This window comes from Cryptomeria japonica, chromosome 6 (genome assembly GCF_030272615.1).
Source record: "Cryptomeria japonica chromosome 6, Sugi_1.0, whole genome shotgun sequence".
NCBI classification, from domain to species: domain Eukaryota; kingdom Viridiplantae; phylum Streptophyta; class Pinopsida; order Cupressales; family Cupressaceae; genus Cryptomeria; species Cryptomeria japonica.
Window position 1 is genome coordinate 371,108,369 of NC_081410.1, and position 16,001 is coordinate 371,124,369.

Below are 16,001 nucleotides of genomic sequence, written 5' to 3' on the forward strand. Positions count from 1 at the left end.
AAGTTATTTGCTGCCAACAGATGCTCTCCACTAACTTTCATTCTTCTAATGAATTAGTGCTACAGAAACTTAAAGCTAGTGAATAGAAATTAGTATAGTTTCTGATTCAACGCATAGATGTGCCCCATCTCACATCAAGCATATCAGGTTCATTAAACCATATGCATTTTGTATTCTACCGCAAATAATTAGATAAGCCACAAAAACATAAGCATGTGAAAAAGCACAATGTGACTGAGATCAATCACAATATGCCATAAGAACAAAAATATTACAAATATATTTTAAAACTATATTATAACTGGGAAGTGTAGGATTTAAAACTAAAAACTCTTAACTGATGCAACCAAGCAACAATCTACAACAATTGCTGATTATTAAAATAACCCCCAGTTCTAATACTGATACAAAATGGCTAGAAAAAATGTCTATCATTCTTCCTTGAGAAAGCCACTAATTCCCTTCACTTGGGTTGACAAATACCACTAAGAAATAAAACCTAAACTACAAAGTTGATGCAAAATGACATCAAAGACATTGTCAGAACCTTGGACGTTTGTTGTAATCATACACAGGAGCATTAACAGCTTGTCCTTGTGCAACGGGCTGGAACACAGCTGCTGCAGGCACAGGTTGCTGTTGTTGATATCCATCTCCAACAGGTACCACAGGTTTATCATATACAGTAGAAACTGTAGCTGTAACAGGTTGTTGGTATCCTGCCGCAGCAGGTTGATGCTGATAAGGCTGAACAGTAGTTTGCATTTGATAGCCAGAAGGGGGTACTGCAGTCTGCTGTTGATAAGCGGTTGCTGTCATTGCCTGGTTTTGCTGATAGGCCCCAGCTGCAGAAGGAACTTGCTGTGTATAACTTGTTGGCATCGGTTGCTGATAATTGTAAGTCAACTGCTACAAATAGATATTAAAAGAATCCAAAGATTTAATTTGAGTGTTAAAATCTAATACATTTAATAAAGATGGCAGTAACTTCAAAATTAAGCTAAAATACATACTTGATTTTGTGAACCAGATTCCATTTGATCAGCAGAACGCTTTTGTCCAACATCTGGTGTCACTACAGGCTGCTGCACAAAAAATGCATGTCCTTAATTTAAAAGACTCAGTCAAGGCAAAATGAAAACTGATTTTAATCCATCTCTTTTCTTTCTGTACATGATTAAAACTAAATAACAAGATTTATGGCCCTCTCCATATATTGCTTAATAAGTTACTCTCCAAAATAATGCCCCACAGGAACAGGGTAGAAACATGCTACATTAAATGAGAATGGATATGATCTGAGCTGCCAAATCGGAATCAAGTATGTTGGTATGGTATGCTGGTACTGTTAACAGTTAACACAGACCAGCTGCCACTACACCAAAAGCTCAAACTGTTAGTAAGAGCACCACCAGAGAGGTTAGGGTGTTTATCCCCCCGAGTCAAGTGGTCCGTACTGGACACAGTCAACCACGAGGTGAAAAGGTTGTCACCGGTGGGGATCGAACTTTCCCCAGCAGAGTCCCAGTTTTGTTAACACAGACCAGCTGCCACTATACCAAAAGCTTGAACTGTGTTAGTGAGAGCACCACCAGAGAGGTTAGGGTGTCGGGAAGGGTTAAGGGTCCCACGTGACAAGAGGTACAGCAAAAAAAAATGCAGGGTTGGGCATGTTTGTATAAGTCCATAAAGAAATTAAAAATTAAAAAATTATATATATATATATATATGTGTGTGTGCTGTATAAATATACAAGGTAGAGGCGGTCAAAATCCCAGTATTTGATGAATGTGAAAACAAGATGTAATAGATGTGAAGTATTTCATAATTCAAACAGTAAGCAGTTCAAATGAACAACCAGTTAGCATTTGCTCAAAGTTGCACGAGAACTAAGATATCAAAGAAGAATCAGGAAATGATATCAAAGAAGATTTGTGTCTTATGGGTCACTCGAAAATTTTATGGGACTCAAACAAAGCCTAAACTACCCAAGCCAACTTATATTCAGCCAACTTACATAGACTCTCTCTATTGCAATCTAAAATCCCAGTATTTGATGAATGTGAAAACAAGATGTAATAGATGTGAAGTATTTCATGATTCAAACAGTAAGCAGTTCAAATGAACAACCAGTTAACATTTGCTCAAAGTTGCACAAGAAAAGCACAAGAACTAAGATATCAAAGAAGAATCAGGAAATGACATACTTTTTCATATTTGCATAAGATTTGTGTCTTATGGGTCACTCAAAAATTTTATGGGACTCCAACAAAGCCTAAAATACCCAAGCCAACTTATATTCAGCCAACTAACATAGACTCTCTATTGCAATCTAAAATCCCAGTATTTAATGAATGTGAAAACAAGATGTAATATATGTTAAGTATTTCATGATTCAAACAGTAAGCAGTTCAAATGAACAACCAATTAACATTTGCTCAACACAGGCTTCAACTCAAATTCAGCAGCCAAAAGGAAATTTCCATTTCTATGCTGATTCAGTGATTGTTAACCCTCCCACACAGATGTGAGAACTGAAAGATCTTTACCAAACCACACATTTGTACCAAAAGCTTCAAGAAACCTGACACTTTTAACTTCCAATCTCTGGTTCTAAAAATTCCCTACTCTTCCTATATGCCTCAAAACGCCAGTTGAACTTTTCGAACCATTCTTAAGTGTCTAACATAACTGAAAAAAAGACGTTTTGTTCTTTTCCACCTGTTGGACACAGATGGGTCTTTATCAATATCCAAACTCTGATGCATGAACTGGATCCTACATGTATTCCCTAAGCTTGCTACACTATTTTCACAATATGGCCTTCAAACACACAAAACCAAAATCGCACCACAAAAGACAAAATATACACTTCAAACAAGACAAAGGAAATTTCTTTGGGTGATGCAAGATAGTTCAACCCCTAGGACACTCCTGCATCATCACATCTAACAAAAATGTGTCACTGAACACCACCTCATCCAACCTCTTCCCCTGCTGTCTTGGAAAATCCTTCCAAGATGGATCATATCGACTACAAGAGCTAAAATAAAATGAAGGATGCAAGTTGCCTCCTTGACTTAAGGAGCTCATTCCTCAAAAAGGATTAAAAGAAAGTCAATCATATGTGGTGGTTGCATATCAAGGTTTGTACCTCCCTAGTGTCTCCCATAACCTGTTTGACCCAAACAATGTTGCCAATGTCTTCATATCCGTTGTCCACAAATATACTATGCGCTAAAAAGGAGGAGAAAACAAGGCTCCAACCACAGTTCTATGGTCCATAAATGAGTCAAGCCCAGGCCAAGTAATGGAACATGCACTATAAGTAACAAGGTTTCAATTCCAGTTCGAGCTCGGCAACAATAAAGCTTGGATGAAGTTTGACAAAGATTAAAAAATCTGAAAAAAAAAATCGACATTAAATTCACCTTACATAAGTTTAATTTTTTTTAAATATTAGTATACCTAGAAAATTATATTATAAAATAAAAAAGTCAAATTGGATTATTATTTATTAAAAATAAAATAATATTAAATTAAATTTTTAAAAAATTAAACAATATTATATTAATTTTCAATACATGATAATAAAATTTAAAAACATTATAATTTAAATATGCTCAAAATTTTAATTTTAATTTATTAGTATATGCATAATAAATATGTTATAATTTATTTATTAAATGGTGAATAGAACAACAATTCTCATTGGATTTAGCCAACCTACGAAGACCTCGAGTTTTGCTATGTGCAACAACCAAACAGTTGGTTCCATTGCTTACAATCATATTCAGGGCCCGATGAACTTCATTCCGACCTAAGTTTCTCACCTCTTCCAAACAGTTGAACATATTTTCATTAATAAAAGCTAAAGCATGGTTTGTACGAATTTTATGAATTTTGTAAAATTAGTATTATGAATTTTGGAAAATAGCTATCTTTGGAGTTGAAATTGTTGGATAGCAAACAAATTTATGGCTGTGATCAAATTAGTAAGGAAAATGATAAAGTTTATGCACAAATGGTTGCTAGAGACGTGTGTTTATTGCTAGAGACGTGTGTATTCCCTAAACCCTCCTAAGAGCCACTCTAGCTTATGTTTGATCAGATAATAGAATCCTAAGGTGGTTCCATTGCTTACCATCATATTCAGGGCCCGATGAACTTCATTCCGACCCAAGTTTCTCACCTCTTCCAAACAGTTGAACATATTTTCATTAATAAAAGCTAAAGCATGGTTTGTACGAATTTTATGAATTTTGTAATATTAGTATTATGAATTTTGGAAAATAGCCATCTTTGGAGTTGAAATTGTTGGATAGCAAAACAATTTATGGCTGTGATCAAATTAGTAAGGAAAATGATAAAGTTTATGCACAAATGGTTGCTAGAGACGTGTGTATTCCCTAAACCCTCCTAAGAGCCACTCTAGCTTATGTTTGATCAGATAATAGAATGCTAAGGTGGATAATGTTTCATGAAAGCTTTAGACTAGCATTGTCATTCTCCTTTGAATCAAATGTGATTCCCCATATGTTTAGAAAACGATGACCAAGTGAGTTTGTCTGATGTGAGTTGAGTGTATAATTTGTGTATGTTATCCACATGTTGCCTACCTCCTAAGCTAGGTGGGAGTGGACCTCTCGTATCTACCAATTCAGGTTCTAGATTTGCCTGTCTTCACTTCACAAATCAAGAGATATGTAAACCTCATCAGAGCTGCAGAGGTCTCACATGGAACTTGGAAAGAGTTTTTAACTTTTACTTACTCAATTGTGCATTTTGTTTAGATGAGCAGAATTTTAAAATGGTAATTCGTGTTGTTGTGGATTCAAATTATGAATTGAGGATTGATGCTAAATAATTAGTTGAGTAAAACTGAATTGAAACTTTGCTTGAAAGAGGGGAAAGTACTAGTTAAATTTGAAAGTTGTCATTTTGTAATTCCAAGTGTGAGACTCCAATGGCTATTGCAGAGTAAAACTGAATCGAAAATGGATTCATGGACTTTGCTTGAAAGAGGTAAAATACAAATTTGGAAGTTGTCATTTTTCAATTCCAATTGTTGGACCTCAATGGCTACTGCATTTGTGTGATTCAACGTGTCACAAGACATGCCCATTGGACTTCCCTGTCATTTTTAAACCTTAGTTTGCAGATTTTAGGCTATTCTTGAGTGAATTGGAGCTTATGGAAACAAAGAAGTGTCGATTGCTCCCATTGTTTTAGAGGTGCTTTTTGACTAAGAGAACACATTTTTGCTGTGGGGCAATTTGAGAAGCTAGGGAACCATGTTAAGTACCCTTGTATAAAATTTCATCATATGTGAATTTTTACCAGTGTTCCATGGGGATGCGTCCCCCCCAAAGAAAACCCCCATCCCCTATAGAGAGACATTTCTAAGACTTGGGGACTTTGAGGAAACGTCCCCCTACAGCACCACCACCTCCACCAGGGAGGTCACCAATTTACTTGCTATATGGCACATGCCATCACATACTGATTGCAACCTTTAACTTTGTGAAAAATAGTTGGCCTTTCATGGACGCACAAAGATGTTATATAGCAGATTTTGCCTTAAGATTTCACTTCACCTCTATTTTTATATCAGCACCACCACACCCCCCCCCCCAACCCCCCAACCGCTCAGCCACTGTCCCCTTGCCAACCCCTCACCCTCCCCAAATTTAGGCCCTTGGTCCCCTGGTCCCCGAAACCTGCCCCACATCCCCCAGTCAAAAAACACCATTTACCAAAGTTGTGATAGCATCACAGTAGTTGTAGAAGCATCGACCAAATTGCAAAAGCATCTTGGGCACGAAATTTTCTGATGAAACTTTTTGGGTCTATTTATTATTACTTTAAGCTTCTTATTTCTATGATCAATTTCAGGAATGGATTTTCTGCATTCCTATTTGACAAAAGTTGTGTAGAACTTTAAATGTGCAATTATTGTCTCATTCTGCATGTTATGATAGATTTTTCTATACCATTGTAAAGCTCTTGAGATGCATAAACTTTATTTTGGGTGTTGGGAAAGTTTTGGGAATTTGTTCATACTGACTGAAATGTTCGCCATTTGGTCATGTCTCCCATTATATGCATTATGTATATTGGTAAAGGCATTAATTAATATATTGAAGGATTTACTTGATCTCATTCATTTGCATATATGCTTATGAAATTGGAATTGAAGTGAACTCATGTATGTGGCTTATTCATATGCTTACCCCTATGGTTCAAACTAAGAAATTGGAGAATGAATTGTATCTTTCCCCCTTCCTTTTTGCATTGGGTCTGATTACATGAGGTATTTATGCTACTCCACCTTTTGCATGATTGACATTTGTGTGTGTGTGTGCATGCACACGTGTCTGTGTATGTACCTTTTGTGTTCAAACTAAGAAATTGGAGAATGAATTGCATCTTTCCTTTTTACAGTGGATCTAGGTAGTGGGTACAAGAACCTAATCACCGGTATAGAGTGAGACCTGAGGTGTTTAAGCCGCTCCACCTTGTCCATTGATTGTCAAAAGATGTGTGTGTGTGTGTGTCCCTTTTGTGTTCAAACTAAAAAATTGGAGAATGAATTGTATCTTTCCTTTTTGCATTGGGTCTGCTTTTGTGTGACTAGGTAGTGGGTCACCAGTATAGAGTGTGACCTGAGGTGCTTATGCTACTCCCCTTGCGCATTGAGTGTGTCTGTGTGTGTTGAGGTGATTATGCTACTCCACCTTGTGCATTGATTGTCAAGAAATGTGTGGGTGCATGCGTTACTTTTGTGTTCAAACTAAGAAAATGGAGAATGAATCGTATCTTCCCTTTTTGCATTGGGTCTGCTTTTGTGTGACTAGGTAGTGTACAAGAGCCTAATCACCGGTATAGAGTGAGACCTAAGGTGTTTATGCTACTCCACCTTGTGCATTGATTGTCATGAGATGTATGTATGTCCCTTTTGTATTCAAACTAAGAATTTGGGGATGAATTGTATCTTTTCTTTTTGCATTGGGTCTACTTTTGTGTAGCTAGGTAGTGGGTACAAGAACCTAATCACCAGTACAGAGTGAGACCTGAGGTGAGAAAAGAGGTGGTTATGCTGCTACACCTTGCGCATCGATTCTCATTAGATGTGTGTGTGTGTGTGTGTGTTCAAACTAAGAATTTGGAGAAGGAATTGTATCTTTCCTTTTTGTATTAGGTTTGCTTTCATGTGACTAGGTAGTGGGTGCAAGAACCTAATCACTAGTATAGAGTGAGACCTGCGGTGTATATGCTACTCCACCTTGCGCATCGATTGTCATGAAATGTGTATGTATGTGCGTGTGTGTGTTCAAAATAAGAAATTGGAGAATGAATTGCATCTTTCCTTTTTGCATTGGGTCTGATTTTGTGTGACTAGGTAGTGGGTACAAGAACCTAATCGCCAGTTAGAGTGAGGCCTGAGGTGTTTGAGCTACTCACCAGTACAGAGTGAGACCTGAGGTGTTTACGCTAATCCACCTTGTGCATTTGATAGTCATGAGGCGTGTGTGTGTGGGTAAAAGAACCCAATCACCAGTATAGAGTGAGACCTGAGGTGTTTATGCTACTCTACCTTGTGCATTAGTTGTCCTGGTGTGTGTGTGTGTGCACACTGTGTGTGCTTGTGTCTATGTGTATGTGCATGTGTGTGTGCACTGCAAATTATTGTGTTGCAGTTGTTAAAGTGAAAAGTGTGTCTGTGCACTACAAATTATTGTGTTGCAATTGTTAAAGTGAAAAACTCATTACCCATGTTTTCTTCCATTTTGCTCCTTGTGTGGTTTGGGGAATTATGCTTAGGGTTTATTCTTCAACATTCAAGTTTCTAATCTGATTTTCTGATTGTTTTAACCTTTAAATCAAATCTGATTAGAATCCACTCTCTATGCATCTATTGTTGATTATGTACCATGTTTTGGTCCTTCATTGTTGTTTATTACCAGGTCTTTACCCCTACATGCCCTTGTTTGTGAGACTAAAAGTTTTAGATTCAGACCTGATTACAGACTGATTTTATGATTTTCTCATTTAGGCCTTTAAAATATCATCCTCCTTTGATTCATTGAACTATCCTTGATCATGCTTCATTTGCTACATCTTTTATCATGGATCCTCATAGAGATTAAGACCTTTGCCTTTTAACTTTTATTCATTCATGTCATACTGATTTTGATGTATTCTTATGTTTTTATCATCTGATCCTGTCTTCTTAACTATTTCATGTCTTTTTATCACATGCTTGGGAGTGTGTCTTCTATAAAGTTGTTGTTTGGTCATGTTTGCAATCTCTCTCCTCTTCATGAGTTTACTACTTCTCATCAGTATATTTTGCATAAAATTACTTTACTTGTCCATGAGCTTCATCTTACCTTTACTCTACCTATGACTAGTGAAAGTGGTGTGCACGAGCATAATGATGTATTGCCTTTGAACACCTTTTATCTGTATGATTCAATTAATATTGATGATACATTAGCCTTACCCCCTCATAATGCATCTAAGTATCTTCCTTCTTGTAGTGATAAAATACCTAGCAAGCATTTCCTTTATACAACCACACTACTTTTGCTGTCACCTATGAGTTCTCCTAGTTATGCCTCTCTTGTTTCATCTTGCCTTGAGGATCCTAATGATATTTATACATTTTCCACCTTCACGTGGCATTGCTAGTCCTTATTCACTATCTTGTGACTCATGGTCTATTGATGGTATGTTTTGTGATGTCTTCCCATAATAAAGTTGATGACTCTTCATCTCATGATGATTTGGCTCCTCAAAACACATTTTAGTTGCCCTTGCTTTGTGGTTACCATGGATTTTTCTATGCATCATGATGATATAAACTTTTTTGATGGAGCCCCACCTAAGAATCCTTTCATACGTTCTCAACATCTATCTTTGAGTGATTGTGGAGTACATCTACTAAACAAACACATGATTTAGACATACCTAAGGAAGAAGCACAACCTAAGGATCATTTAAAATTTATACCAGGCATATGTGAGAATAATGTGTCATTAGTTGATGATACATCTTCCACATCCTCTACCACTACACATGAGATGATGTATACAAATAATAATAATAAAATGGAACATGTTGACAATAACATTTCACTTTGCATGAAATACCTCAGCTTATGTGAACCGCCTCATCACTAGGATTGACCATCTAGAACAATTCGTTGATACTTATGCACAAAGATTTAAACCACAAGTCAATACTAGTGAAATATTCCACTATCTTTTAGTACACAACATTTTGACTTATTTTTCACCAAGTGAATTTGTAGCACTTTGTTTAATAGAGTGTGATGGCAAATGTGATCCATTTGCTTCATCAAAGGGCTTTCCTACCCACATGCTTCACTTATTTTCATGGGCATCAATTAATTATCAAATTATTTCCAACAAGCTTGAGTGGTAATGCTTTTAAATGGGTTTATTCATTGTCTTCTCTTGAGGATTTGGCTAATGCTTTAATAATAATTTTTATTACAATATTGATCCCAAAACATCACTCACTCAATTCATACAATGTCAAATAAGAACAAAGATCCAATTAGGGATTATATTTTCAGATTTCAAGCTTTAACTATAAATATGAGATTTTTATTATGGTACGATGACCATTCGCTTCAAATAAGGACTTTCCAAGCTACATTTTTTGCTTATTTTCATTTGGATTCATTACTTGCCAAAATATTTCCAACAAGCTTGAGTAGTCATGCTTTTACAAGGTTTTATTTATTGCCTCACACTTCTATCACCTCTTTTACGAATTTTGGCAAGCTTTAATGAAACATTGTCATTATAATATTGAACCCAAGACATCAACCACTCAGCTCATAGAATGCAAACAAGAACAACAAAGAGTCAATTACAAATTATGTTTTCAGATTTCAAACTTGGAACTAAAATTATGAGACTTGTATAATGAATGATAAGCTTCAATGTATGTTTATTGGCTATTTACTTCCCCCTTCATCAAAGGACAAGTGATTTTGGCACATGTTTGGGCTACATATTATTATGTCATGGTATTTAAAGACATTCAATGTGCACTTAATTTCATTAGGAAGAATATGCATCATCAAATAGAATCATTAGGGCATACTTTGATTTTGAAAGAGAGAATCAAAACCACGACATCATATTTGATATTTCATTTTGTCATTAACCTAGCCAACCAATTGGGTTTGACCCTATGTTGCAACTAATTTCAAGAAAGAGAATAGCAGGGGGCAAGGAAATTCAGTTCAGGTCAAACTTTTTTGAGGCTATTTTAAGTGATGACAAGGGATGCCTTCTGAAAATAAGGAAATTTTCTAGAATAGAAAGAAATTTTGAATATCCATAGAATAAGATTGATAAGGCATTCATCACATTAGAGTTGAATTATAACAAATTAACAAAATTTAATTTTTTTCACTATAGAAGACTCTTTCAACCAATGAACCACGGAAATGCATTCTACCCCTCCCCCAAACCCCTACGTTTCTAAGACAGGGACATCTCCAAGACGTAGGCACGGAGATCGGGCATCCCGTCATCGTCCCTCCACCACCACCGGGACATCCGGAGATGTTGGGGATGTCTCCAGGACATCTCAAGGATGCCCAGGCGTCCCTCGAGTGTCTCGGGGATGTTTGGACGTCTCTCGTCCTAGGACGCCACAAAAAGGCAATCTATTCCTTGTGTACAAAGAGAGTCCAAAAGCACGATGGGATGTAGAGCCAAAGGAGCCATCACATATTGATGAGGATGCTAGACTACAAATGCAGGGCTGGCTGGTGTGAGTTTGGTGGATCTTGACCATGAGGAGTCCAATAGTTCCAGTGACGAGGAGTTTGCAAATGATTAGAGGCCTCCCTTCACTACACTTTGACATTTTGTATTTTGTACTTATTTTGATATTATACTACTCATTGCAATCATCTTTATGATATTTTCGATATAATAGAAATCTCCAATTTGACAATTTCATTTGTCAAATTTATTTAGTATTCAAGTATTTAAAATTAAAATGAAAATCTTAAATCTTGGTATTTAGTATTTGCAATTTTGCTATTTTACTAATTGTAAAGTTCCCTACTAAACCGATTGCAACTAATTGTGTGTAACCCGAAATTGCAGAAATGTCTTATTTAATTCAACTGATAGGAATACTTATGAGTTTTATTCAAATATGTAATCCATGCATATCCAAGATTAATTTGTATATTTAATGGTCTTCGTAGTATTGACTGTATATTCAATATTCAGAACTTATAATGAAATATTTCAAGGTGCACCTGTAGAGTTGCATTGGCAAGAACATTGCGATAGTTTCTCCTTGGCACGTCACCATTTGCTACGCTGCTTGGGATCATGGATGGCACGATACAAATGCTCTTATTTCTGCTACTGATCGTCAACTGTTTCTGGTCTCCGCTCCAGCATTCTGTGATTTGTGTTCAACTGTTTCTGGTCTGCGCCCCAGCATTCCGCGATCTGTGTTCTCTATCCACGAGTTTGTGGATCTTCGTGCCTTCTCTTTGTGACTGGAGGCACCCCGCATTCGTAGATTATACCATTACTACGTTCACGCATTCACCCAATACCACAGCCATCAATTACACTTCCCGTTCGATATTCAATCCCGAGCACTCTCCGTTCTGCTCCTGCGTTATGTAATATACTCCGTTATGCTCCTGCGTTTGGAACATGCCCTACGCGATTCCGAAAATGTGTGAAGAGATCCACGCAGTGTCAACTACTCCACAATTGCCACTCTCGAATCACGGGATTCAGATTCCATCGATAGGCCAGCAACCTACTGACGAAAGGAGGAAATATTATGTTTGTGTCTGTCACTCCGGCGAATTCCCTTATTCACACCCCCAAACAATATTCCCACTATGCCATTTTATTCCTCTCGAAGTAGTTTCATCAACTGCTTCCATTAGCAAAATAAATTAATATACAAATTATTTATATTAATCCCAAAGTAAAGTATTAATATAAAAATAATTAATATCATGAACTTTATTTTCATGGTTTATATCCTTATTTGGGGAACATGACAATCTCCCCTACCCAATGTTGCTTGCCCACAAGCAACTGTAATCCCGGATGCTGAAGAATATGCTCACTTTCCCAAGTAGCATCATCCAATGGTAAATTTTGCCATTTAATGAGGTATTCCCTGATTGTCTTGTTCCTCAATTGCCGAGCCCGAGTTTCCACAATCACTTCGGGAATCATTTCGAGTTTCCCTTCTTCATTAGGTGGTGGTAAGTTCTCTAATTTTGTCACCTGCTGCCCCAAAGTTTTTTTGAGACAAGAGACATGGAATACATTATGTATTCTACTTTCATCAGGTAATTCCAATTCATATGCCACTGCGCCAACTTTCCGAATCATCGGGAATGGCCCATAAAAACGAGGCTTCAATTTCTCTGCCCCACTTCGTTTGAGAGTTGACTACCTATAAGGTTGCAGTCTGAGGTATACCAATTCACCAGCGTCAAAGTGACGTTCCACACGTTTCTTATCTGCATAAATATTTTGTTGATTCTGCGCACATTGCAAGTTTTCTTTAAGTGCTTTCAATATATCTTGGCATTCCTGAAGCATGTCCTGGGACTTGGGAACATTACTCCGATCGAAAGCCAGATCAATAAAAGAAAGTGTATCATACCCATAAAGTGCTTTGAAAGGAGTCATACCGATAGATACATGATGAGTAGTGTTATAACAATATTCACCCAAATATAGCCAACGGACCCATGCTTTCTGATGACCTGACACATAATTACGAAGGTAACCCTCAATCCATTTGTTCACAATTTCCATCTGTCCATCAGTTTGTGGATGGTAACTCGTGTTGTGATTTAACTCAGTACCTGTCAATCTGAAAAGTTCTCCCCAAAATATACTCAAAAATCTGCTATCTCGATCACTGATGATATTTTTTGGTAAGCCATGTAAATGGAACACCTCTCGGAAGAAAAGTTTTGCGAGCTGAACAGTTGTGAATTCTGTAGTAATAGATAAGAAGTGTGCAAATTTAGTCAATCTATCAACCACAACACAAATGCAATCTTTACCTTGAGAACGTGGTAAGCCTGTGATGAAATCCATGGATATAATTTCCCATTTCCGTTCTGGTATAGGCAAAGGCTGTAATAGACCTGCTGGAAACGTATGCTCTGCTTTGTTTTGTTGACAAGTGATGCATTCTTTAACATAACGAAGAACATCATTCTTAAGTCCTTTCCAGGTGAATCTTTCCCTTATCTGCTGGTAAGTTTTGAAAAAACCTGGGTGCCCTGCTAAAGGAACATCATGCACAGACTGGAGGATTTTCCCTTTCAACTTCGATCCTGGAGACAAGTAAATTCTGTCTTTGTAATAAATAATATCATTTACAACCTTATATTTGTCATCTTGTACATTACCATCTAGCAAATCACAAGCAAAAGAATCCTTTGAGTATTCTACTAGCAATAAAGATTTCCAATCTGCCGTTACTACCGAGAGTGCATTGAGTTCGGGCCGTCGAGATAAAGCATCTGCAACAATATTATGTTTACCTTTTACATACTCAATCTCGAAATCATAAGCTTGAATTTTACTAATCCACTTCTGCTGCCTATCATTCAAATCTTTTTGTCCCAAGAAATATCTCAAACTATTATGGTCAGTTTTCACCACAAATCTACTACCAACCAAATACTGTCTAAATTTTGTCAATGCATGCATGTTAGCCAACATTTCTTTATCATAGATGGAATATAATTTCTCAAGTTTATTAAGTTTCCTGCTTTCATAAACTATAGGATGTTTATTTTGCATTAAAACTGCCCCTATTCCATCACCGGAAGCATCACATTCCAACACAAAGGGCTGATTAAAATCTGGAAGAGCGAGTACTGGGCAGGAACTCATTACCTCTTTGAGTTTCTCAAATACCTGTTGAGCTTCCTCAGTCCATCTGAATGCCCCCCTTTTTGGTAAGATCTGTCAAGGGTGCCCCAAGCTGTGAAAAACCTTTGACAAATCTCCTGTAATAACTGCATAAGCCAAAGAAACCCCTTAATTCAGTAAGGTTCCGTGGTGGTGGCCACTCCAAAATGGCTCTTATCTTCTCTTGATGGACCTGTACCCCTGTTGCACTAATCATATGCCCTAAATACAAAATTTCAGTCATTCCAAATTCACATTTAGAGGCCTTTGCATACAATGATTGTGATTCCATAATTCCAAGAATTGTGTCAATATGTTTCAAATGCTCATCCCATGTTTTGCTATAAATCAATATATCATCAAAAAATACTAGCAAAAATTTCCTTAATTGTTTGTTAAAGAAATGATTCATACAGAGCTAAAATGTTGCCGGAGCATTTGTTAGACCAAACGGCATAACCAAGAATTCATAATGGCCATAATGACAACGGAAAGCAGTTTTATGAATATCTTGTTCTCTTAACTTAATCTGATGATACCCTGATCTCAAATCAATTTTAGAAAAATAGATGGCACAATGCAATTCATCAATTCGAAGAATCGGATACCTGTTTTTGATTGTTTTTTTGTTAAGAGCTCTGTAATCAATACACATTCGAAGTGTTCCATCCTTCTTTTTAACCAACACTACAGAAGATGCAAAAGGACTAGAACTAGGTCTGATGTGCCCCATATCCAATAATTCCTTAATTGCTTTTTCTATTTCATCCCTGAATGTTTTAAGATGTCTATAAGGAGTAGTTATCACTGGTTTAGCCCCTTCTTCTAATTCAATAGCATGTTCGAAACCTCTATCAGGTGGAACTCCTGGGTGAATATCATTAAAAACCGAATGATGTGAATCTAATACTGTTAACAATTCAGCTTGATAGGATTTAGATTCAAAACCTGATACCTTGTTGGAGATTAAACATTGTGCTGACCATGCCACATCTCCATGTCTGAAAATAGCTTCCATTCGTTTCGCACTGACGATCCTGGGTCCACTGTTAGACATACCACGAAGGATTACTTTCTTATCATCGATTTTAAAAGAGAATTCCATTCTTTTAAAGCTCTGTGTATATTCATCTAATGTTTCCATCCACTGTATGCCCAAAATAACATTAGTGTCAGCCAGATCAATCACATAGAAATCATCAGTAACAGTGTAATTGGCAAGAGTAATATTCAATTTAGGTACTTTATGAGTGCTAGACAAATTAGTTCCACCTGCTACTCTAACATCAAATCCTTCATGTTTTTCTGTCTGCAAACCACGTTTTTCTACGAGTGTTGCATCTATAAAATTATGAGTAGAACCGCTATCAAGCATAACAATTACCCGCTGTCCATTCAAAACTCCTCTAACCCTGAAAATATTATAATGTGGGGTTCCTGTCATGGATGCTATGACTCCTCCTCCTTGTTTAGTACCTGTTTCTGACTCAGTATTCTGATGTGTTCGTTCTATGTTAGGATCAACATTTTCTTCATCTTCAATGTCAGACATAACCTCAATATAATGAATTTTCCCCTTCCCTAAACATCTGTGTCCCGGCTGCCATGCTTCTCTACAACTGAAACAAAGTTTTTTCCTTCTGAGTTCTTATCTTTCCTCTTTATCTAGCCTGTTTCTAGGGAAATCATCTTTGTTGAAAAGTTGTTTGTCTTTTTCCGGTTTAGGAGGTGGTCCTTTGTTAAAAAAATTTCCTTTTGAAGATGGTTCTAATTCTCTTGCCCTTTTAACAGCTGCTTGTAGAGTAAGGGGATTTAAAGATTTAACCCACCCTTTGAGGAAATCAGACAATCCATCTATAAATATCACAATCTTATGTCTTTCAGAAATTTCAGTAACTAAGACTGCCAATTTTTCAAATTCAGAGATATATTGTTCAACAGTTCCAATTTGCTTAAGTTGAGTCAAATCCTTAAGGTGTAATTCAGGGTCTTTAGAATCGAACATATCAATAAGTTTTTCCGTAAACT

At 36.8% G+C, this 16,001-nt stretch overlaps 1 protein-coding gene across 13 annotated transcripts in view; it reads right to left on the reverse strand.

Annotated features, from left to right (window-relative positions):
• Nucleotides 1-269: 269 nt before the first annotated feature.
• LOC131072220 (RNA polymerase II degradation factor 1) overlaps nt 270-16,001 on the reverse strand; it is a 43,004-nt gene continuing 27,272 nt past the window's right edge. For 7 of the 13 annotated variants that reach the window (XM_058008328.2, XM_058008329.2, XM_058008325.2 and 4 more), the window contains 2 exons: nt 1,014-1,085; nt 270-909 (listed from right to left, as the gene is read on the reverse strand). In XM_058008328.2, the coding sequence (XP_057864311.2) occupies nt 541-909; nt 1,014-1,085 (441 nt within the window). In that variant the 3' untranslated portion in view covers nt 270-540. Of the gene's footprint in view, nt 910-1,013; nt 1,086-14,928; nt 15,020-16,001 lie in introns of all 13 variants that reach the window. The other 6 variants (XM_058008327.2, XM_058008323.2, XM_058008331.2 and 3 more) reach the window with 5 other exon arrangements.